The sequence below is a fragment of the Pleurodeles waltl genome, chromosome 9 (assembly GCF_031143425.1).
Source record: "Pleurodeles waltl isolate 20211129_DDA chromosome 9, aPleWal1.hap1.20221129, whole genome shotgun sequence".
Classification (NCBI taxonomy): Eukaryota; Metazoa; Chordata; class Amphibia; order Caudata; family Salamandridae; genus Pleurodeles; species Pleurodeles waltl.
Window position 1 is genome coordinate 503,275,287 of NC_090448.1, and position 26,480 is coordinate 503,301,766.

Sequence of the window (26,480 nt, forward strand, 5' to 3'; positions counted from 1 at the left end):
GAATGCCTACCTTGCATCTCATTAACGCAAAGTAGGTGTCCACGCTAAAAAATGACGCAAACTCCATGGACTTTGGCGCTAGACGCATCTAACGCCAAAGTATAAATATGGAGTTAGTTTTGCGTCGGAATTGCGTCAAAAAAGACGACGCAATTCCGGCGCAAACAGAGTATAAATATGCCCCTTAGTGTGTCAGTGCCACATTTGACATTATATATGAATCTCATGCCCTTCTTGTCTGCAGGTATATATTTCTGCTAAAAAAAAGCAAGTGGGACAGTAAGGAAACAGTGTCTCTATTCCAATCTACATCAGAATGGTAAAAAGGCAGCAACAGACTACTCTGGTTTTGACGCATAGCACTCATTGGCCACGTCCATTGCCATTTTACTCTAACTGCCCAAGAAAAATGTTTGACCTCTCCTTCTAAGTCTGAGTGTGAGTTTGACAGATAGAATACAGTCCAGGAGTGTGACTGCTTACTTTTACCACTCTGTCGGACTACTGTTTGCCAAATTTAGAGATGATCACCAGCCAAGGGTCATCTCTGTATATCAAAAGGAACCCACCGGCATGGCAGTTCCTTTCAATGTACAGACGGGGTAGTGAACGGCTGCCATCAGTTTCAATGTCTATTCACCAAGCTTTAACAGTTTTTTGTTTTTTTCAGAAACAAACTCCCACAGCAGGAGTTTGTTTTTGAGAAAAAAAATGAAGAACATCCATGACCTTAGAATTTTCTCTCAGTGTGAGGAGGCCATCATTTTTTTTCCTGTATCTCACTACCAGGTTTTTACGGGTGGTGAAAAGAAAAAACACATACTGCACTGTCCACCCTAAATAGGGCAGGCAATATAATATCCTTCCTCTGATTGCCCCTACTCTGTGAGGACATCAGAGGACATTTCCTGTTGTTGGAGCCAAGTGAGGATCTGCAACAAAATTTGATGTCTGCCCATCTCTAAATGAGAAGGGTAGAGGTAGTGTGTGGGGGGTAGGTTAATCAGTCCCATTCACCAAATGCCACAATTTAAAACCTTTGTCTGCATTGATTCATCGACATCCGTGCATTGCAGAAAGTAGAGTAGTAATTTAGCATAGTTTGCTCAGTCTTTTAATTTTTATGCCATTAACATTTTTTGTGATGAGCACTTGAAGCAAATAGTCTTTGCTTATTGTAGAAGGTTATTTGGTACCCAAAGTAGGGAAAAAATTAGCCTATTCATGTAAGTGGATTCATAAAATTGAAATGTATAACCTCATTCATAATCCCACATGACATATTGCAACCGAATAAGATCAGGTTTTTCCCTCTCAACAGTCATGGTAATACCAAGTAACATAAAATGTCCTCTTTGAGGCCATTTTAGATTCCACCAAATATTCCTAATGATAATCTTGAAAGAACTGTGCAAGCAAAAGTGATCACAATTGCATTCACTCGATTACTGGAACTCAAATGTTTACCAAGGACATAGATGTGTGGTTGAATTCAATATATTGCTTATGCCTTTACAGAATAATCCAAACATTGCATGGATTTTTCAACCTACCTTGAAAACAACTGAAGATGATCACTGAGCTCCTTCTGTTGTGTTTGGCATTCTGAGGTCAGAGTCTTTAATTCTGCTTCATGGTCCTTCAACCAGTTGTTCAGTTGGCCAACTCTTTCTTCTGGAAGATGACACTCCACTTTAGTCAGCAGCGTTTTTATTTGCTGCATGTTGTCCCTTTCTTCAGACATCAGAAAAGCCTAAATAGCAGAACAAACAAGAGATCAGTTTGACTGACTGTCCTATCTAGGAGGTTTTGGAAAACCTTAAGCACAAAAAGAGACACAGAAGAACTGAGCCCACAACATGCAACTTCTTAAATAGATTCCAAGTTCATGTCTGTTACAAAACTACTATCTGGTGGATACAAAATTATGTGAAAACATATTTATATGTTGGCCAGTTTATAACTGTTTTTGAAAGGCAGAATATATAAAACACAGGGGACAGGGGGGCATAAAGCTGGGGAACAAGATTGCTGCACTCTTGTGAGGCTCCTGCAGTCTGGGGAAAGAATCTGCTATTATCCTGATAGTGTCCTGTTGCAGCCGGACTGATTTGACCCGCTCTTGGCAGCAAATTATAGGATTAACACTACTGCAGCCCACGGCCATGCTTATCAGAGTGTCCGACTGCAGATGAGTGGGATCGTGCGATTTTGTCTTTGTGCACTTTGAGGCCTGTCCCTTAAGTTGGACCATCGGCAGGCATCTCGGCACGAGAATGGGGACAGCCCTCCCTGCAGGTGAGCAGCAACCAGAGGTGGTGAACAAAGTGGTGCCTTGGGGGTGAGGCCTGCCACTGAGCTGGGGTTCTGGAGGCACGGAGTGACAGGCCCCAACCACACCCCGACCACACTTGGTCCTCGAACGCCTATCCTGTGAAATTTTAGGGTCCCCTACAGCTGGGGGTTGGGCTCCAATCGTGGTGGTGCCCTGTCCTCAAAACTGTTATCAGCATGGCCCTTATGACACTACATGAACTTATGCACAGTGGGTAAATCCAAGGGCCGCCAAGCTAAGCTTCATTTTGACTCTCACTAAGCTCAGCGGGCGATGGAGGCAGGTGCTGAGAAACCAGACAGCTGGCTCTTCATCAGAGGTGACTTCAGACACAACCAACATCAAAACGCTACGGTAAACAATGCGACAAAGCTTGACGTCCATTGAAACAAAAATGGACTCCATGTGTAACAGGATGCCATCACCTTCATATTGGAGAAACATGATAGTCGGCTGCAGGAGGCGGAGCAAAGCATTTCCATAGTGGAAGACACTGTTTCATCTAGAGGCGATGTCTTGCTAAACTTTGAGAAAGTCCTAAAGATCATCACCGCAAACAACGACCTAGAGGCAAGGTCCCGCTGTAACAGTGTTTGTAGCCTGAGGTGCCTGAATCTGCCAATACAAGCAAACTAGAAGACTACGTGGAGAAGATAGTCATTACCCTGTTTGTTGCCGGCTCTTTCCCAAAACTCCTCATTGTAGAACGAGCGCACCACACTTTAGCGGCCCGACCTCCACCAGGAGCCCTGGCATGCCCGATTGTTAACAGACTTCTTAGGCCCTCTTTACGACCTTGGTGGGCGGCGGGCACCCACCAATGCAGCCGCACTCCCACCGCGGCCATCAGGAGATCCCTGCTGGGCCGGCAGGCAGAAACCTGGTTTCTGCCCGCCGGCCCATCGAGGATCTCAGCTGCAACACAGGAGCCGGCTCCAAATGGAGCTGGCGGTGTTGCGGCAGTGCGACAGTTGCAGTTGCACCAGTCGCGCTTTTCACTGTCTGCATAGCAGACAGTGAAAAGCTGCACGGGCCCGTGGAAGGGGCCCCGTGACTCCCCGTACCGCCAGCCTTTTCCTGGCGGTAGGTGGACTCGTAATCCCCTGCCGCCGGGACCACTGTGGCGGGAAACCGCCGGTACCGGAGGTGCGACCGCGGCGTTTCCGCCACGGTCGTAATCCCCCTGGAAGCACCGCCAGCCTGTTTGCGGTGCTTCCTCCATAGCAGCCCTGGTGGTCTTGGACCGCCAAGGTTGTAATGACCCCCTTAATTATTGGGAAAGCCATGTAGCCCTGTCGCCTGGCCAGTGAAAAACACCCCGGCAATTCAACGGCAACGAAGGGACCCTGTACCTATACTTCACAATGGGGGTCCAGAAGGCATGGCGCAAGTTAATTCCTATTAAACAGAAGCTGCAACAGCCCGCCATTCCGTGCACCATGCTCTACCAGGCCTGCTTTTGCATATCATTCCATGGCAAAGATCACTTCTTTACCAACCCTCAACATGTTGCAGACTTCTTGCCCAAGCACTCTGCTTGTGATCCTACTGCGATGACCCCGGCCACATCATCGAGTAATCTGTAGGCTACCCCTGGATGTTATTATTTAGATACTTCTTTTTGTTTTATCAGATGCAATTAATGCAATGTTTTCAATGTTTTGGGTTGCATGGATGGGGAGGGAGTCCCTGATGAAACTGGGCCATCAGTGTGGGGAGGGCAAGAGGTCTGTTTAATGTTTCCTGTTCTGTTGCATATTTTGCTACTGTTACCGAACAGTGCTGCTACCTTATGCCTATTGACCTAATCTTCAGTATGCATCTCATACACTTACTCTCTCTCAAATTAGTATGACCTTTGCAAATAGAGTTAATGCTGTCCTCCCCCAATCAGCCTATAAATGCATCACACAGAAAATTTGGGGGCTGGGAGACGCATGCAAATGGTGGCACATTTTATCTTATCTAGAAAGACATAGCATTCACACAGGGCACCTCCACTGGCACAACCTTCACAGAGAGATGGACATCCTATAGGCTGTTTTCCTCATACTACACTTATGCATGTGGGACAATTATGTTAATCCGTAAAGGAATACTGTATATCCAGCAAGTATCCCCGTGTGATAAACTGGAACGCTACACAAAAATGTTGGGGAAAGGTCTCTCCCATACCATTACAATTGTAAACAGCTATGGACCCAATCCTCACTATTTTTGACTTCCTATGGCATCAAGTTGCATCCATAGGAACGTCTTTGCTACTTTGGGGAGGTGACTTTAACACAATTATATATGCAGACATGGATCGATCACATATTCCATCCACCCAACACAATAATGCCTCACGCCACCTTCAAGCTCTCATCGGGGACCATGACCTGCTTGATATCTGGAGAATACACCACCCTCTAGCTAGAGAAGCACTTCTTATTCTGGAGTATAGGGGAGTTGGTCCAGGTTGGATTATTGGCTGATCACCACAGGGGTGTGGTCCCGGGTGCAGGAGATTAATCATTTGGCATGTACATACTCAGACCATTCCGCAGCACTGCTTGTGCTGTCCATCCTGACACAGGACCCCAGAGTGCTAACTGGCATCTGTCCCCATGCTTACTCCTAGGCCACCAATTAAGGGACGAGCTTGAGCAAGACATCTCTGAATTCTTCACACGGAATGTTGGAACTGTGCCACTGTTTGGTACACTGTGGGATGACTGTAAAATCACTATCTGAGGTTTCTGTCTTGCTAAAAGTGGGTGAGTACTGCGCTCCCTGCAGGATCACCTTGCCCACTTGGAAAGTGACCTTAAGCAATCAGAAACTCAACTAACTGCTAAGGCGGACCCCCATCTAGCCCTGCAACTTAGGACAGTATTGACAGAGTTTCATGACGTGGCCAATAAAGAATGACTGCTTTCTGGCAATTACTGTTTTGTGGCACATATGAGACACTGAGAGCATACAAAGAAGGCAAGAGCCCTGGGAAAATCCTGGCCACTATGTCTCTGTGCCCATTGGCTGCTAACAATATTTTGGGTATCTGCAGTGAGCAGGATCATCTACATATGGGTACTCATAGTATCCTCCAGACTTTTATGTCTTTCTATATATCCCTCTATACTTCACGATGGGTTGACCCTATCAATGCCGACTTCTACTTAGAGAATGTGGCATTGGGCTGGCTCAGTGATACACAGAGAAATTTTCCAGATCAGGATTTCAATATTGACGAGATAAGGAAAGCGATACAGCAATTACAGTCTGGTAAGTTGCCGGGGTTCAATGGGCTAACTGCAGAATTTTTCAAGGCCTATGTGGACCTCCTTGCCATGATACTTTTGTCCATACTTCACGAGGTGAAGCAGGAGGGTCAGCTATCTCTTTCTCTGTGTAAGGCCCTGATAATTATGATGGTCAAACCTGGTAAACCTGCTGACCAATGTGAGTCTTACAGACCTGTATCTCTAATTAATTGTGACATTAAAATCTTAACCAAGTTTCTCACTAATCGTTTATACCTTCTCATGAACTTTCTGGTCTGCCCAGATCAATCGGGCTTCATCCCTACGTTACATCTCCTGTTTGGTGTTCTGCGGGATACTGACCCAGGCCTGGCTGCAGTAGAAGTCTTTTGCTACTAACGCCTTGGACTCTATTGAATAGGACTTCCTGATGGCTGTTTTATGTTGGATGCCTCTTTCTTGTACCTTTCCGTCCTGGAATTCACTCCTTTATTCCAATCCAGTTGCTAGGGTGCACGTTAATATAGCGATCTCCTCCCTGTTTGCAATCATGTGAGGTATGCGATATTGCTACCTGTTTTCACCCTTACCTTTTGTGCTAGTGGTTGAGCCACTGGCTGCCTCGCTGAGACAACACTATCGTGCCCACGCTCTGCGCTACCCTAGTCGTCATCAATTGATTTCTCTGTACACAGATGTTATGACCCTCTTCCTGCAGAATACACATCTCAGTCTGAACGATGTCCCCAGGGAATTCATCTGGTCCACGGGACTCTAAGGCATACAGATCAATTGGGAGAAGACCCGACCTCCCACTCCACTCCCCCCTTTTTCAAGCCCAATGGGACTGTTTATCTTTTGGAGCTGGGCAGGGGTAGTTATTGGTAGCATGAAGCTATGTTACCATTCTAACACAAGCCTTAATGGGAACACAAGCAATAGAGAGTTTATCTCTCGATGTACGATGGCACCCATGGACTTTACAGCCCATATACATTCATAATGATCTTGCACAATGGCATTTTGTGCGCAGTACTGTTTCTTTTTATAATATGTATCTACGACACTTGACAATGATAAGTGGTTACCATGGTATTGATTGTATATTTCGAGCTGGGCAGAGATAGTTATTGGTGCGTGAAGCTACATTACTGTTCCAATACAAGCCTTAATGGGGGAGTTACTTTCAATAGAGAGTTTTATCTCTCTATGTACGTAGGCACCCACAGGCTTTACAACTTTTGATATCCATAACGATTTTGCATAATGGTATCCTTTGCACAGTGGTGGTTTTATTTATAGTATGTGCCCACGATAAGAAACAATGACAAATGTTTTATGTGGTACTGACATTTTAGTGAATTTGGTTGTCGATCCTCTTCTTTAACTGTCTTTGCTAGCTTATGGTAGAAGCTGTCATCCATTCATTTGATTGCTTTGGGTTTATTACTCGGATGAAGGTTTATGCCATAGGTGTGGTGACAATTTAATTTTGTGAACAATTTCAGATCTCGTTCCCTAAGACAGGGTGTTTCACATGTAATTGAGGTATTGTAGTTTTAACTTGTATTAACTTATGTTCTTCCTAATACTCCAGATTTGTCGATTAATATATTGGCGTTATATCGTGAGTTCTCTGCGTTTTTCCGTTGGAGCCCATTCTCTAATAGGAGGAGGGTAAGAAACCTAGTTTTGATTTGGAAGTGATAAATCACAGGTCACTTGACCACTACTAGGGCGTTTTCACTTGTGTGTCCACAGACACATTTTGCTTCTTATTTGGCATGATACCGAATTTTGTGGTCCATATTAATCTTTCTATATATTATTTGTTTTCTGTGTTTTTAATTTCAGGTTCCTCGCCACCACAACATGTATTGATTATAACAGTGAGGACTAAGTAGGTTCTATTTTAGGTCCTGACGAATCGCAACCAGATCCTTTTGGACATTTTTGAGGAAGAAACATGTTGAACTTTTTCTAATTTTGGTAGTATTGGGATTTTCCCATTCCTGCTGCCCATAAATTATAGGGTTCACTGGGATTTGACTCTATTCTGGGTAAGGGTGAGATAGACATTATTCTTTTCTCCCCCTGATTAGATGTTTTTAACCTTGACAGAGGCCACATAGTCCCTCTAGCCAATTTTAAGCAGTTGACATTCACCAGTCCCACATTACTTATATCTATCTTCGGCAATTTTTTCTTTCAAAAGATCTCCAGTAAAGAGACCCTTTGTGGGGCCCGTCAGACATTGCAGTGCCGGTCTGATGAGGAACAAAGCCAAATGATGAAGCATGTCACCTATTGGAGAGTGAGGGCATTTTTTCCAGCTACAGGCTATTTACAGGAACTATGGCTGGATCCCCCTGCTATCAGGGTGGGGTCACTAACAGCTTTATCACTTTTGGAACCGTGCATTCATTGGTTTTGACAATTGGGAGAAGTCACAACTCTTTCCTCTTAGCAAGGCTACTATACCTTTTACCATGGATTTTACACTGCAGTGGTGTCAGGCAGACCTCAAATATCTGGGTGTTGTGATCTCCTAAGACAGGGAGCAAGTGATACATTCCAAATATGGCACAGCACTTTCAGCAATCACTGATCACATTACTCACTGGATAAATATACCAATGTCACTGGCAGGCCTAGTCGCCCTAATGAAAATGGTGATATTCCCCAAATTCTTAATCTTTCCTTAAAGCAGTGGTTTCCAACCTTTTGACTTCAGTGGACCCTCACTTTATCATTATTGGAACCCGGGGACCCCCAGTGAATCATTATTTGAATCCGGAGACCCCCCATTGGGTCATTACTAAAAGCGGGGGGCCTAATCTGTTAATATTATTAATTTTCAGAGCAGTCGGGAACCCCCAGAGGAGGCTTCCCTGACCCCCAGGGGTCCCTGGCCCACAGGTTGGGAAACACTGCCTTAAAGCATTCCTCTTCCACTGAATCACTCATTTTTCAAGGCATTTTTATTATTGGCATCGAAGGGGAGGCAAACATACACACAATGAAATACTGTAACCGTACCCTTCTCCAAGGGGGGGTTCAAATTCCTAGATATGGAGCTTTACTACCTATGTGCCCAGGCACATCATGCCATCCATTGGTACTGTCCCACTGAATTTCTCCCCCACTTGGCTCTACAGCAGGGATACAAGGTCTGGATTCCTCGGTCCTCATTCATGGGCAACTCCCTAGGCACTCATTCTATTGATAAGTTCACAGAGGCATGTACCTCGAATGCACGGCAGAAACTATGTTGTTAAATGGGTAAGACAACCCTATATTCCCCCTAGATTCCACTCCCCTATCAACCTTTACTGTCAGTCACCCAGGAGTTCCTATGCAGGCTTCAGCTCAAAAGGTGAGGCTTCATACACTGGGGGGATCTTTACCTCAACAGCAACTCTATCTCCCAGACTGACTTTATGGGCTGTGAACCGGCCTCCTCATAGGAGATCTTCACATACATCCACTTGAAACCTAACACTAAGGTGGCCACATCAGACTTTCCTGCCAAACCGCCCACCTTCAAAACACTCCATACCCTGCTCTAGGCCAATACTACTCAACACCCAGTTTCCTTACTATATCGCACTGCGCGGGCTCAATCACCTGGTTATCAAGGGCAGGCAAAGTCCCAGTGGGAGAAAGACCTTGGTGGCGCCCTCACAGATGAGCAGTGGAAATATTGTTGTGCACAAACGGGGCAGGTAGCGTCTAGTAGTAGGCTTCGCATTATCCATTAAAAACTCCTCCACTGGCCATACTACACTCCCACCCTGCTACATAGACATAGACTTAGACAAGATGATATACGTGCCAGATGCAGGATGACCAGAGTGGATTTCCTCCATTTAGCCTTGTCCGGTGGTCCATTTCAGGACTTTTGGCAACAGGTGGGTACTACGCTATCCACCATGATAGAACAAGATAAACTGCTGACCCCTCTGTTGGTGCTTCTGGGTCATGCCTGCAAGCTAGATGCTGCCTACATGATGTATGTGGAGCTGGTTCTGTTATTAGCTAGGAGACGAGTTGCCAGCCGATAGGAACATAGGAGGGCACTGAAATTCAAGGACTGGCTTTCAGATAACATTTACTGCAAGGAGCAATTGACACTGTATGCTGAACTATTGCCACCCACGACTAAACCTCGGGATATCTGGGACCCCTGTGCATGTATCTGCTGACGCATGCCTACGCACCGCCCTCATTGGATGTGTCCTCTGCTGCCACGCAAGTTGGCACTGCGAGGCAGGGTAGTGACACTGTTAAGGTGCTGCCCATTAAATTGTGTTAACGCCATGAAATTTCTACCCCCGGATGAACCTGGCTAACCCCATGTTGCTGCTTGCTTCATCTCGCCATAACTGCCGCCTTATTTATGAGGGAAGTTCTTTCTTTTTTATTATCTGCAAATGGGAGGGAGTGGGGGGTTGGGGCGTAACGATAGCACTGTACATCTCATGAATTCATGTAACAACTATTATTGTTCTTGTTTTACCTTTAGTAAATTTCAATTTAAAAAAAAGAATTACAAAAAAAAATATAAAACACAACTTATGTAGACTGAAGATCAACATTTCACATTCTTTAAAATGTTTCCTCGGTGGAGTGCAAGCCACGCAAGAAGTGACCGTGGTGTTTAATGATTTTCAAAGGGAGTTCACCTTTTTTCAACTGAATAATCCGGGGCATATTTATGCTCTGTTTGTGCCGGATTTGCGCCTTTTTTTTAACGGAAATCCTGAGACCCGTCTAGCATTAAAATATAGGAGTTAACGTAATTTTGTTACCATCTCCATCTTGCATCCACTCAACCAATATTGCATTCCAACACACTAACCATTATACCTCCACACAGCCCACATCACATGCCAACACAGCTACCATCATACCCAGCACATCCACTCTCACTTGCAAGACAACTGTCTCACATTCACATACATATTGTTGTATGCAAACATACCTACCATCATATGTTCTCAGGTCCAGCAGCATACACCAACACATTCAACATCAGACCTAAACACAGGCAACATAATAAGGCCACACAAACCCATCCTATATTAATCCACAGAATCACAACACATCAAAATACCATCATACATCCACAAGATCAACTCCATATGCCAACACACCCAAATCAAACATCAATGCACCCGCAATTAGACACAATATTATAACAGACCGCCATTTATACTCTAGCACACCTACATCATAGCTCAACACACCCATCACTGTAAGCACACACAATCCACATCATACAAAAACACATCCACCATCATACATCCACACAACCAACATCATAGGTCATAAATAATCACCATATTACACCAACAGATCTACTACCACACATTTCTACAAACATCATATGTCAATACAAAATTCTCATACACCACCATTATTCACTGTCATCTATCTTCATACATCCACACAAGCAATATGATGTGCCAGCACGCAAAACAACATACTCTAACACACCCAAGTCATACTTCTACACATTCTATTATACACCAACATACCCAACCATTCTATGCCAAACCAAACATCATTATACATCCACAAAACTATCCTATGCCAACATACTAACCTTCATATGCCCACTCACCCACTATATGATAGGACAACACATCTTTACAACCAATATCACAAGGAAGCAAATGCACCATAATATGCCCAGCCTCATGTGTATATACCTACCATTATACAGTAACACACCCACCATCATATGGTAATCCAACTAACCTTACATAATACTTCACATCCACAATTACATGTCTGGACAACCACCAACATACACTCAGACACATACACGTTAACATAGCCATGTTTATGAACAAGGTGCAATTATACTACCTTGTGGCACAAGTACACTATGCCTACCACTGGTACCACCTTGACGCCAGAATCCCTTTTCTTTAACCAGAGAGGGCGCAGTGCCCACATATCCCATTGTCCACTATTCTGCCATGCAGCCTCCCACATACCCCAACTTAAATACAAGCTTTTGCTACTATTAGATGGGCTTGGTTTAGGTTACTGCGCTATTTGGGGGGGAGACACCCTTTATTGCCCACATATTCCACTTATGAATGACCCATGACTTTCACTCATGCAAGAACACCTCATGCAACATACACTTCAGGCACGCGGTTGGCAGGTCACCTGGGATCTATTTGCCAATGGGGTATTACTGTGATTAAGGATCCAGACTCTCACTCATGGGTGGCTTCATACTTAATTGTTTACACAGTACACTATGTGAGACATTGCCAGATTACCCCTATGAACCTAAAGACTTCTCTCCTCTTACACTTTTAATTACCTCCCAAGATAGTTGCCACATTATTCTCAAATTGTACCACACTTCCTTACAGCTGAGGCACACTGGTTTGGAGAAGGCTAAGGCAGCTTGGGAACGCGGTCTCGGTTTCTCCCTGCCAGTTAAACCCTGGTACTACTGCTGTGCACAGACCAAACTTGTCTCTTGCAATCCTCACTATAAACTGCTACACTATAAGTATCTTAAAAGGACCTAAGCAACACTTGCAAAAATTTACCCAGCCAGATCCCACTGCTGCCCTAAATGTCATGCGGAACAAGCAGACTTTCCCCACTTATCATGGACATGTAGTGTGATTGCGACCTTCAGGGGCAACATTTATATTACTCTGTCGCTTATGCTCCAACAGCAGCTGACTCCGGACCCCTTAATGGCACTATTGGGGTATGTTAAGCCACTACCATAGGCAGTGGCAGCTCCTCCGCTATTGCGGCGAGTGTTGCCCACGCCAGCAGCAGCAGCTGCAAACCTTTTACTCTAAACGATAATAAACTGCTTTTATTATCATTTTGTAGTAAAAGGGGTGGGGCATTGGGGATGACAGCCATGGAAGGGAGCGCACAGAGCACTCCCTTCAGTGCGCATGTATGTTTGGCCAGCCATTTTGGGCCGGCCAAACACAAATGCGCACTATGGTCTCTCCAGCCTGGCACTGTGTTGGGAGCAGACACAGGCTCCCAGTCTGCCAGGGAGTGCCCAGCCAGGGTGCTCCCAGCCAATCCTAATGCTGCTCCGCAGGGCAGGCTGGAAGCCTGTGCCTGCAGCCTGCAGGAGAGGAGCGACGTGGTGGTGGCAGCGGCTGCCCTGCCCCTTTAAAGCCCCGTGGCCCTCTCCTGCCTACAGGGACTCCGGAGTTACACCACCGTTCCCCTCTTCATTGCTAAGCGGCAGATTTCACTACAATGGGGTTCTGCTACATCCCCTACCATATCAGCCTGGCTCAATGATTTAACTTACTGCGATACTACCTCCGAGCTGTATGCTTCATTGCAGCCTGCTACTTCCAGACCTAAAGATATATAGCAACTATTGCGGAACTACCTTTTAACCCTGACAACTGAGGATGATGTGAACTAAAAGTTTTGTTATTTAATGGCTACTCTGGGGGGAGGGTGTGCTTCCCTTTTTCCCAATATCAAATTCTTTGTTGTCAAGTATGCTTCATTTGTTTGCCTTTGGGCTTGTTATTTCAACCTTCCTTCATAGCTCCTTGCTACTCAATTCATTTATTTTTAATGCTGCTGTACTGGATATTTCACAAACGTCCTCAATGCTCACTTTTGCTGGATTGACTTCGCTGTATTGTATTGTGTTTTTAAAACAAAATGGTAAATATAGTTTCAAACAAAAAAGTGAAACAAATAGCCATGTTTATACACCGACACCCACCAGCACACTTCCATACATTCACCAGTCAAGATCCATATCAACCAGAACCCCATAGACGCACCAGATAGAGCTTGAAATTCAGTGGTGTCCTTTGTGTTACAAACGTCATCAGAATGTGATAGTTTATGTTTTATGATAATCAAAGTACTAATAGTTAAACGTAGAAGCTGCATTGACATGCAATTTGAATGTGCATTTGCTTGTATTTCAGAGTTTGACTCTGGGGTATTTTAATTACGTTAACTGCTAACAGGATTAACTTGGGATAAAAATGTCATGTAGACTCTAGCTTAACAGAATATATTGAAACAATATTCAATTTTAAGTGACTTTTGATTTCAAAATGTGTGCAAAATAGAGAAAACTGTAGTACTCATATATCTTTTGACGTGTATTAACTGATTTAGTTTTTATTTAGACTGAAAACAAAATGCATATTATTCATATATTAATAATGCTGAAGTTACAAAACTTGAATATTAGATGTGTTTATTAAAATGTATTAATTGAATGTAATGTTATGATTTTGTGTTAGCATGAGCAAGGCCTGCAGAGTTTGCATTTTGCAGTCGTGTAAAAATGTTGAATTATTTTTTTTGTTAGGTGAAGGTTTTTTCCAGATTTCATTCACATGAGACACTTAGCCTTCTTTTGTAATAGGCCCCACTGTTTAAACATGGCAAGATGTATTCACTTAGCCTTAAAATTAGGACATTGTGGAACATATACTGCATTTGTATATAATTGTTTCAAACCTGCTTGGATTACACGAAAGGAAAATGTTCTCGTGTTGGACCTGGGAAAGAAGGGAATTTTTGCAGTTTGGAGTTGTATGATCAATTAATATTGGATGATGCCCCTCTAGTGTAACATGGACTGATCCTCTGATGAATCAATTCTAAACTTTGATAACGCAATATAACTTGGACTTTGATCAGGGACAGATCGCAGATGAGAAACAGACTCTCAGGAGAGAGTTGATACCGTTAAATCTCCAGATGCCTTTCGACTTGAAATTTTGCTTAAGTAGAATCCTTGTAAGTTGAACCCGTGGAGAGGAGTTCCTGTCTACTTTTACCCTCGACCTTTGAAGTGTCCCACTGAGATTTAGATCGTTCACCAAGCCCCTTCAGGTGACTGTTAATTGAGTTCCTGACGATTTTCACTTTTTTCTCCCCAGTAGTTAAAATCTAATGATTCTGAATTTCCCCTTTTTCCAAATTCTTTTGTCCCCTTTTTTATTAGGTTTTTGCCCGCATGTGTTCATTCCCACACATGCTAGTCCCTGATTCAGCCACGGTAGAGTTGTCCCTTACCCTGGAAACTAATTGAGCTCTTTGCTAAATTATGATTGATGTATGCCCAAACTGAGCAATGTTTATTTCCTTTGTTAGAGTTGACCCTAATAGTCATTTGTATTTTGGCTATTGAATGTTTAGTTCTGTTAATGTTAGTTCAGCTAAACTTTTCCATCACCTTGGGCAACCACTGGTGATAATGTATATTTATACCTTCGTTATGAGAATAATCTACATGACTTTAGTCCTGAGTATGTAATAAATATTCTAAGCTTAATCTTGAGTAGAGTTTTTCTTGTATGGCCGAATGGGCCATACTTTCTAAATTTATTGCTTGACATTTGGTTTTGTTGAATGATTCCACTGCATTCTATTGCTGGGTCAAAAGGTCTGTCGACCTCCTTAAGCATTGATTCCTGCGAAGGATGAAAGTGTCCCAGCACACCCCATTACATGTCCACACAAACTAAATTTACATATATATATTTTTTTTTTAAACACCTGCATGCATTCGGCCACACCTACCAACCTAGGTACATGCACATCAAATGCCCTTATAGCCCCCATCAACCACTTGCACACTCACTCTTCTATGCCAAACGTCTTTACCATAGTATATTAAAAAAACAGTGTTGCACATGAACACTCCTAGCATCATATGCCAGCATCATATCCCAACACACCGATCATCATGTACCAACAGAAAAAGGCACATACAAGTGGTCTAAAGTGTAATACCAACAATTTAATCACACTATGAAGCATCCTTTTACAAACATATAAATGTAATTAATGACTCTGTGGAACACATCTCTTTGTAAGCTTTCTAGAGTGATAATGGGTGAGAGTTAAGAATGCCTTAGTGGGAGAGGAATGTGCACCATGGGTTGACATACGAACTGAAAAAATATGAAAGTGCCAACTTAAGGTTCATATACATTTAAAAAATGTATTTGGCCAAAACCAGAAAGTAATAGGTTAAATATGTGGAATGATATAAAAACAAATGCATTCAATTTGAATAGTTGTTTGCTTGTGGAAAGTCGCTGTAACATGCAATATGTGAGTAGATGAGGCAATCATAGTTTAATCATGTCAATTTATTTGCATGGAACTTGATTTCGTGAATGAGAAATATATAGTTGTAAATAAGAAAATGTTGGTTTATTACCCCCTGTACTTTACGTAACTGGCCGCATTATTTTTACAGACATGGCTTCATATATCTATATTTGCAACACAGGTTTACTCAGTGGAAGCCCATTATATGCAGCAGGAGTGGTGCAGGCCCACACACACATGCACGCTCTCTTTCACATGCGCACATACTTACTCACACCCAGCAAATATACATGCATGCATCCATGCACAAATACACGAATATTCATACATACACACATATACCCAACATTAACAAAAAAACTTACCAGGCCATGGCAGTGATCCTGTGTAGCAGAAAGCATCTGTTGTTTCCTCAAGGCTTCGGGTAAGGGACAGAAGAAAGATCCTGCTCTCTCCTTTTATTGGCTGACCTTGTCAAAAGTCATCCAATGAGATGAAGGGCCTTCTTTTTCACAGAGTGGGATGGTGTCTGTGTGAGCTATGATACCACCCAACTTTGTGAGGAGCATCACTGGTGGACACTCAGCCTTGGGCACTTCAGGGCTTAAAACAGAAGCTCTCGAGTCCAAGTCTATCAGTGATGCTCCTGGACATCATGAGCAGTATGAGCACGGAAGACTTTGGTGGGTTGAGGTGGTCATGCCCACTGGGCTGTAAAATCTTCAGCCCTGCAACTTTGGGCTCAGGCTGCCAGGCACCTGCACATTTAGCACATGTACACCGACTAACAGCCTGACCCGAACATGAAGAGTGTGTTTCAGGCTGACATTTTCTCAGCCTGATAGACACTCTTTCTGCAGTGGAAAAAAGTGAGGGGTTGGGCCCCTGCGCCTTAATAATGGGCTGCAGCTGGGTTTACCACTGTGATTACTTTGAAGTTCAAAGCAATAGGACAGCAAATATACCAACTGTTTGCCTTTCAGATGCTCCCTATTTCTCAACTCAAAATGTATGATTGTTGATGCTTCTATATGGGAGGCTACAATGGTATACAAAAGGACACACCAGCAAGTTGGTGCTAAACTTAATTAATTAAGCCTTTTACCTCATGCTTTATATCAGAGTACTTACTGATAGTTACATACTACAAGAATGCTTTAGCCAGTTTCCATCGACACTGTGATTATGCGTAACATTATGTGTGACATGCCTGGAATGGAAGTTATCATCTGTACAGATTGTTTCTAACGTGAAAAAGGAATACAGATCTGACTTGTTGCCTAGTACGCTGGCCAGCATTGTCCGACTTAGCTGAAAATGCTTTCATAGAGTTGCAATTTCTCTCGGGAAGCAATGGACTGTCGTACAGCACATACTGTACTAATCACGGGCACTTGCTAATCACAATGATTAGTAAAATTACAGGCAAAAGTATAATTATTACAACCAATGGGAAACTTAAATATCAACATTCTCAGGGTTCATTTTTAATATATTTTGCTTCTAAACCTGCTTTGTCTCTTAGTTTAGGTTTAGTATATTTCTACTACTTTGAAAGTTGGACATCATGCTACCCAAAGTTTCGTTGACACTCTGAAGTAGTTTTTTTATATGTACTCTCTATGTTCCTTGATGCGGAGTTGATGACTGATTATTATGCCTCATGTACAGAAAGAACAGAACTTGACGATGAACAGGGTTAGACAGAGTCCTTGGCTTATAGAAAATTAAGATATAAGTCAATAAGGAGAAAGGGCACAAACAAAAACTCTTTAGGACTTTCCTCAGGCTCTCTATTGAGTTGCCAAGCAAACCAGCCATGTGAGGGGCTACTGCACATTACTATAGGGACAGGGGAAGATCAAGGGTTGCCCGGGGAGGTCCCTCTGGGTAACACACAGACATCCAAATCAAAGTACTACACTAACACTATCAGTGAAGCCACCAACAGAAGTGGAAAGTTTTTCTATACTATCAAGCATGTATTCAGCCATGTGCCAGATCCACTTGTTCATCACTCTACAGGAAAGTGCAACGTCATCAACTTTTCTTTCATGACAAAAATACAGACGATCAAAGAGCACATTGACAATACGAAGCCTGCTTCATCTCTTATGGCACCTCTCCCCATAGAATCCTGCAGTGAGCTCCCTTCAAAGCCACATCTCTTGCGGATCTCTCTCTAACATACTCAACTCCCTCAAAGTCACTTCTTATGAAGATTATGCTTTACTCTTGTTCTTCATCACAGCTCTTTGTAGGGGTGCTCTCTCATGCCACAATTGTCAATTCCTTGTTCACTCAAAGCATCTTCCCAGAGGTTTACAAGAATAGCCAGATCCAGCCCAGTGGCTTAACATTAGCCCCACAGCTCCCACGGTGTGGGGGGTCATGCTCCAGGGGACCCCCATGCAATCATGCACTGCGCCCTAGCAGGCACTGTGCAGTACTAGTTGAAGCCTTGCAGCCTGCAAAAGCATGCAGCAATTTAGTCTGCCACTGCACCCTAGTGTTAAGAGTTCTGTAAATTCAAAGCAGACATCTTGTTTAAGAAGGGTTTTTGTCTTCCGTCGGGTTTGAATAGCACTCAAGAAGCTTCTGAGTCTCCAGTCTGGGGTGTCCAGCTTCTTCGTGTGTCTACCGCCGCTCCATCCCAAGAGAGCAGGCATTCCTGAGGCCACCAACAGTATGCTGGCCTGTGACCAGAAGTGACTCTTTGCAGAAAGAAAGGCCTCCCATTCTCAGCCAAGCATTCAAATGTAAGGGGTTATCCACCTTCCTCTCTGAACCTGATTTATTAACTTCTTCCCAGGAACATGGGTGTAAGACCTGACAGCCTTAGGGTAGTCAATCCCCAACTTCTTGCCTGCCTCCCTCCACTTTTCGGACACTGTTTTTGCTAGTTTTAGGACTCTGAGCACTTTGCCACTGCTAACCAGTGCTAAAGTGCATACGCTCTCTCCCTTAAACAAGGTAACATTGGTTCATCCCCATATTTGATTTACTTATAAGTCCCTAGTAAAGTGCACTACAAGTGCCCAAGGCTTGTAAATTAAATACTACTAGTGGGCATGCAGCACTGATTGTGCCACTCACACTGCCATTACAAGGCCTGTGAGTGCAGTTTCACTGCCACTTCAACTTGGCATTTAAAAGTACTTGCCAAGCCTTAAACACCCCTTTTCTACATATAAGTTACCCCTAAGGAAGGCTCGGGGTAACCCCTAGGGCAGGGTGCTATGTAGGTAAAAGGCAGGACTTGTACATATGTGTTTTATATGTCCTGGTAGTGAAAAACTCCTAAATTCGTTTTCCACTACTGTAAGGCCTGCTCCTTTCATAGACTAGCATTAAGCCTACCCTTGTATACTTTTTAAGTGGTAGATTCTGATCTGAAAGGGGTAACAAGGTCATATTTAGAAAGTGAGCATTCCTCTGCACCTAAAACCATCTGGCCTTGCAGCCTGTCTCCAATCAACTTCTGGTCTGTGCTGGTTGACAGCTCCCTTCTGCTGTTCACCCAGACAACTACCAACACAGGACGCTCAGTCACATCTGCATTCATCTGCATACTGAATGAGTCTTCCGGGGCTGGAAGGGTGGAGGGCCTGACACTTACACTTCAAAGGCCAGTGGTCTGACCTCACACAAAGGATTGATAACCCCCCACCGGGACCCTGGCAGACAGGACTGGGCTCAAAGGTAAACTTGTGCACTTCAAAACAACACTTTGAAGTCTCCCCCACTTCAAAGGCATTTTTGGGTATATAAACTGGGTATCTCACCCCACCAACTCAGACACTTCTGGACCTGCACATGAACTTTGTTAGAAGACCTGCCTGGCTGCCCAAAGGACTCTCTGGACTGCTTTGCTGAGAAGGACTGCTGCCCTGCTTCTGCCCTGCTGGCCTCTGACTGTGCTGAAAGGACTATGCCTTCCCCCAAAAGTGCTCTCCAAGGGCTCGGATTGAACTTGCCTCCTGTTCTGAAGTCTCAGGGACAGCAAAGACTTCAACTACCAGCTTTTTGCTAGTACCCAACTCCAGCGACTCCGGAACGACTTCAGTGATGCCAGCCTGCTTCCGCTCTATGGACCTCGCTGCACACAATGACCACGGCCTGCAACACAAGTCCGACGTTGCTGCGACTCCGCTGATGCCACTCAAGGTCATTGCGACACTGCAAAATCGACACATCCCGTCCTGACGGACTAGAACCAGCGAACCACCCGGGTCACAAGAAATTGATGCATCGCGGACACCACTGCATCATCTTCCCCTGCATCCAGATGGAACTGACAACTCATGTCCACCTGCTTCGCAGCGCGGAACCATCGCCTCTTCCCGCAGAAGCCATAAGGAACTGACTCCGCACCGACTCCAGCGACACCTCTTTCCGACTCTGTGCGACGTCTTTGTTTTCAAAATGTACTGTACCTGGTGGTCTGTGTGACTCCATGATGGGCACCATGGTTTTGGATTGTTGGGAATGACTCCGTCAACGATGCCATGATAGCCCCAGTTGGAGCTATTGTGTTTCCAGGTGCTGTAGTTGGATTTAATCTTTAAAAATTCATAACATTACTTATGTACATTGGATCTTCATCATTTCAACAGTATTTTATTCAGATAAATATTATCTATTTTTTAAACCTGTGTGGTGTATTTTTGTGGTGCTTTCACTATCTTCCTGTATGATTTATTGCACAAATACTTTACACCTTGCCTCCTAAGTTATGCCTGACTGCTCAGTGCCAAGCTACCGGAGGGTTGGTACAGGATAATTTGGTTTGAGTTTTGACTTACCCTGACTAGGATTGTGGTCCCTACCTGGACAGGGGTGTATACCTCTGCCAACTAGAGACCCCGTTTCGAACAATGGGTTTGTGTTTTTTATTCACAGCACTTCTGTGATTTTATGTTGTGCTCTTGCAAATCCTGGAGCTTTGAAGAGCATTCAGCATTACTATGGGCTACCATAGCACATTCAAAAGCACAGCCTCCAGGTGCAATTTCCCTGGACAGGCTTTATGATAGTCCAAAAGTGATAACAAAATTAACCTAATCTGAAAAGAAAGGTCATGAAAATGCTTGTTGCAGACTTACAAGGACATTTTCCGATTGTGCGAGAAATTCTGTTGTCTCTAGAATTCTGTTTACAAAGATGGCACAGCTTCCTAGATGGAATCAGCCCCGATATAACATTGATTACTAATTAGGAGCAAAGTGCCCCACCCAATCTGGGGTGGACGCCGTCATTTGAATGTGAGTCTTGTGGCAGCATATTGTTATAGAAGTATGCATGAAAGTGGTAAATTCTAAGAAAAAGAATCCCATCATCAAGCCTATCTCATTATCATGAACCTGTTTTTACAGTGTCATCTTTTGCTGCTGGTTGGTGCCTACATTTCAGGAAATGAGACAATTTTGAGTGCCAGTGACCTAGTATCCAGTCCTGGTTTGAAATATTCATATGTGGTAGCTGATGCTCAACCTTATGCCAAAATATGTTATCTAAGGTGTAGATGCTGGATTATTCATATGAAATCAAAATATTAGTTGTCCATAGTAAAGAATCTGGCAATCACCAATGTGTGATAGGCCTAAAATAATCAAGTTTAATCTAATCTGTTACCCAATTCATGGAACATATAATGGCAATCTATTGTAAAGTAAAAGGCAGGACAAGAATACGAAGTGGGGCGGGGCTCCATGTACTTTGCAGGGGGCCCCTTCAAGTTTCCTTACGCCACTGATCCACCCACAGCAAAAGAAACCCACACTAGATCTTAATTACCTTGACAAGTAGCAACCCACCAATCGCCTACCGTTTATCAGCAGAATTACTGAAAACCACATCTACTGCTTACTGGATGACTATCCATCTCACTTCGGATCATGCTGCTGCCCAGAGATTGCTACCTTATTCATCTTAAAGGATGTCCTCTTAACCACAGATTAAGATTATTTCTGCTTCCTGACATTACTGGACCTCTTTGCCTCCTTCAACACAGTTGATCATCCCACCCTCATACGCATCCTGGAGTCTCTAATAGGATACATCCGCTATGTCCTTCAATGGTTCTAATTCTACCAATCCAACCAACACTAGTTTGTTCACATGAGCTACTCCACGTCCCAAAAGATCCTAACCTCCTGCGAAATCCCTGAGTATTCTATACTGACCCTGCCATCTTTATCATCTGCATGAGGACACTTGGTGCTCTACTCATAAAAAACATTAACAAGATTCACAATTATGATGTTGATATACAACTCCACCTCAAAGTCTTCTCTGCTTTAGATATCCAATGACTCAAACACTGTCCATTCTTTAGGCTCCACCCAACCAAGGCTACATTCCAGCTATTTGCCAAGAACAACAAACAAGAAAAGGCCAAACCTGTCTCAATGACATGAACAGTGATGGCTTCAAACCCCACCTTTCACTGAATTCTAAGTACCTGAATTTTTGCTGCATATCAACTTTACCCTCAGAACACAAATCAGCTAACTCGCCTATTGCTTATTGACTTTATGATGCTTGTCTTTTATTTTTGGCTAGGTTTGAGCTATACAAATAACACATGCATACATGCAAAAAACCCTCTGAGGATGGTGACTAGTGCTTTCTGCAGCATGCATAACCATCTCTCTTCCAATTCTAGTTGTTTTCTCTTCCACTTCCAGTGCACAATAGAATGAAGGGAGGAGGAAGAAAAAGAGCATGAGAGAGAGTTCAGTTCCCCCTCGACTGTCTATGTAGACATGAACAGTGAAGTGTATGCCATGGGCAGGCCTACATGTAACTATACAGGACAGGTTATAATCACATTCTTTAGAACCCTACTAAATTGTATTGTTCAGTGCATTCCAAACAGGGAGATGAATTGACAGGGATAGGCCTGTTGTCAACGTCTTGCCTGAGGGAGGCTATTAATTACCAGGAAAGGTCAAGGTGGTGGAAAGGGTTGGGCTGAATAAGAAAATAGACCAAGACACTAAAATAAAAGTGGCCAACATTCGTGAATTCGGTAGTACAGAATATTTGTAAATCTGCAAATCTAGCAAATCTGAACAGCTTAAGACATGCCATATGGGTGGTCTCTGAGGCATGGTGAACCACCCGGCATGTATACTTGCTGCAGGCAGTGTGGGGTACTATTAGAGAAATGCAGCAGTGAAAACGTTCACATATCTGCTTTTCTGCTCACAAAATGCTATAGGTACATCATTCCTTTTATGACCAAATGGCACCTTGATTGCACCTATTTTCCCTCATTCTAGTCTCACTCCTCCCTCCTCTTTCCTGGTAGCCCTTTTCCACCTCTAGTGATCCCTAAAGCAATTTAGCCAAATTTGCCATCTTAGTTTGGATTCTGGAAAGTGAGCAACAGGTTACACATAGTGCTTTACAGCAGATAGATTAACCCTCCCATACTTTTATGAATATTTGAACTTGCAAGCATCAGACTACACATTGAACTCTTCAGCAAATGCATTACCAAATGATATATTGGCAGCGTCATAACAAGACATGCTGTATTCTTTCAGATCAACAGGTGTCGTAACTCCCTAAGCAACTCCAGTAAAGTAGATTACCAGAAGATACAGCAACTGATGGCAAGATATCACAATGTCAATTTTCCTACTGCAGATAACTGAAGGCAACTTGGTGGTGGTGGGTTTGAAACATATTGCTTCCTCAGCCTTTCCTTCTTCTACGGTGAGTAAAACAAACACCACTGACTTGGGTGCTTGTAACTCCCATTAAGACTGCTTATAGCTCCATGCCTGGGGGAAAAAGCGGTAAGTAGAAACACAAGTAAAGGTAGCCATATGTCTTTGTGTGTATGTATATTTGTATATGTAAAATATTGGGTACTGCAAAGAGGCAGGTCTCTTTCAAATAGGCAGAGTGTAATCTCCAGAGCTCAAAAGCGGCAGTTCTACCTCTGTTGAATCTGAAAACAACCTTAACGTATTTCCAAGGTCGAGAGGTCTGCACTAAGGCCTTGCAGTTTTTAAAAGTGCTTTGTTCCTATATCTGGTGGATTTGGTTCCTGGCTGCCATTTTAAAAGGCAAAAGCGGAAGTAGTGCAAAGTGGTTTGGAAATTGATCAGGTAGGGAATTCAGTGTAGAGTCATTGCAGTATTGAAGGTGAGAAAATGGTTAAGAGCTGAGAAATGTTGCTCTTACACTAAAAACTAGGGAGTATTTATTGCATGACTTTTTAAACTTTGGCTATGAAAGGAAGAAAATGCATTCAAAACTATGGGCTTGATTATGACCTTGGCGGAGGGGGTTACACTGCCAAAAACGTGACGGATATCCCATCCACTGTATTACAAGTTCAATAGGATATAATGTTGGGACATCCATCACGTTTGTGATGGATATCCCAACATTATATCCTATGGAACGTTTGTGATGGAGTAATCCTCTCCGCAAAGGTCGTACTCAAGCCCAATATCTTGCTTGTCTGTTTAGCTCGCAAACTCTTAAACCATTGCACCAGGTGTCCCCATACAGCACTGGCTAAGAGAAGCTGGCAATCAGTTAGCAACTCTTCTCTCATACTGCTGCAGAGTTGAGACCTCCTGCAGTGTGGTGACGCAACTCTTTATAAACACATGAAAATAATGCATTTCCTGTCACTCCAACTATCAAAAACGATCAGCATACTAAGAACTAAAAAAATAGTAACAAGGTTCAGCATAGGGTATAAGGACAATTACACATACAATTACACATACAAATGCTACCTCTCAGAAATGGTACAGAATAAAAAATATAATAACTCACATTAAGCTTGCTTAGATTCTCCTCCAGAGTCTGCTTTGTATGACCTGGCTCAAAACATTCCTTGATGGATAAACGAGCAACGCCAATCCAGTCCTCAAATTGCTTCTGACGATCTACAGACAAAATGCTCAGAACTGTTATTTTCGTTGCAGTGTTTCTGCGTTAAAAACGCAGTCAATGTACTAGATAACAGGTCATATGAAGGAAAAATATTTTGCTCATGACTCTTTGGAAACTCTTGTGAAGCTTGGCATCCTTTGCATAAGGAAAGGAAACATACATAATACACCTATTTCCTTTTTACATCTTGTATTTTTAAATGTATTAATTGTGTTTGTATAGTGCTAAGGGAGCCTGAAGGACACTTTAGAGCGCATACAAGGGAAGGGAGTCGCAAAAAGAGAATGCTAATCAGTTGACCTAAGCTACATCGTAGGCCAGAAGTTTTTCAGAGAAAATGTGTCTTTAGGGATTTCCTGAATTTTAAATCTCTGTCCTTGGCGTGGAACAGTGAAGGTAGTGAATTCCAGGGAGTGGAGCATTGAGTATGGAATCATCTACCACCAAAAGGTTTGCCTCTTGCATGACACTCTGAGAGCTCTGTTTGGGTGGTTGACCTGAGGCTTCTCGTTGGCTAGTATGACAACCACGGATCAGGGATCTCTGAACGTGCATGACTAAAAGTGACAGAGGGCCTAATTTAGAGTTTGGCAGACAGGTTACTGCATCACAAACGTGACAGATATCCCGCCCACCGTACTATGATCTCCATAGGCACTAATGGGATTGTAATATGATGGCTGGGATATCCGTCACATGTGTAATGGAGTAACACCTCTGCAAACTCTAAATCAGGCCCTTGGTCTATAAGGCACAGGGGCCTGACCTATCATTTGTGTGATCGGAATTGAATGAAGAGACATCAGCACACAAGAGATGTAACAGATCAAGGGCCTCATTTACTAGAAACTGGTGCATAGGTGCACAGGTCCTACATGTACAAAGATTTCCATATTGAACTCCCTACACTACCTCTTCAACTCAAAGAAAACTACGTGAACCACCAGAAAGGTGTGAAATGCAGCATTTAAAGCATGAAGATGTCAGATTTAGATCAACTGAATGGGTAATCTTTTTAAAGCGTTATATCCCCTTGAAAACCAGCTTCTTGACGAGCACTTGTCCTTTTTTTTCTAAATTACACCTGCTAGCTGATCCTATGTTTTGTTTGCGTCATTCTAAACTGTACCAGTTTATCCAGTTATTCACCCTAATACACAACTCATGGTGGTGCACGACATCCAGAAACTTCTGTTACTTCTAAGTTCTACGATTTCCCACTACCAGTCACTTACCACAACCTTTTAACCGCTTTGGTGCGGGCGTCGGCCACACATCCTCCCTGGTGCGGGTCACGACCAGTGGCCGACACCAGGAAGGGCATTAATAAATCCTCGGGGATTTATTTTTATTTTTTTTACTTCCCTGGGGAGACACGGAAGCTACCGTGTCTCCCCCCGCCCCCCACCCGCCCCTTTGTGACGTCAGCGCGCCGCGAGGCGTGCTGACGTTGCAAAGGTGTTTTCCCCATCAAAGCAGGAAGCAGCCTTGCGGCCGCTTCCTGCTTTGATGGGGAAAACGGCCTTTTACACGTTCGGGAAGGCCTCGTAAGAAAGGGGAGCACAGCTGCGATCGGGGGCCAGGAAACACTTTCAGGAAGGCCTCGTAAGAAAGGGGAGACACTCCCCTTTCTTACGAGGCCTTCCTGAAAGTGTTTCCTGGCCCCCGGTCGCAGCTGTGCTGCGATCGGGGGCCAGGAAACACTTTCAGGTTTCCTGGCCCCCCCGATCACAGCTGTGCTGCGATCGGGGGGGCCAGGAAACACTTTGAAAAGGCCTCGTAAGAAAGGGGAGACTCTCCCCTTTCTTACGAGGCCTTCTGAAATGCGATCGGGGGCCAGGAAACCCCACTAGACACCAGAGATT

At 43.7% G+C, this 26,480-nt stretch overlaps 1 protein-coding gene across 9 annotated transcripts in view; it reads right to left on the reverse strand.

The window, feature by feature from the left end:
• Window positions 1-26,480, reverse strand: part of SYNE2 (spectrin repeat containing nuclear envelope protein 2) — a 1,823,309-nt gene that overhangs the window by 1,340,856 nt on the left and 455,973 nt on the right. For all 9 annotated transcript variants that reach the window (XM_069207355.1, XM_069207357.1, XM_069207362.1 and 6 more), the window contains exons 38-39: window positions 24,496-24,608; window positions 1,554-1,753 (exon numbers count right to left, since the gene is read on the reverse strand). In XM_069207355.1, the coding sequence (XP_069063456.1) occupies window positions 1,554-1,753; window positions 24,496-24,608 (313 nt within the window). The remainder of the gene's footprint in view (window positions 1-1,553; window positions 1,754-24,495; window positions 24,609-26,480) is intronic.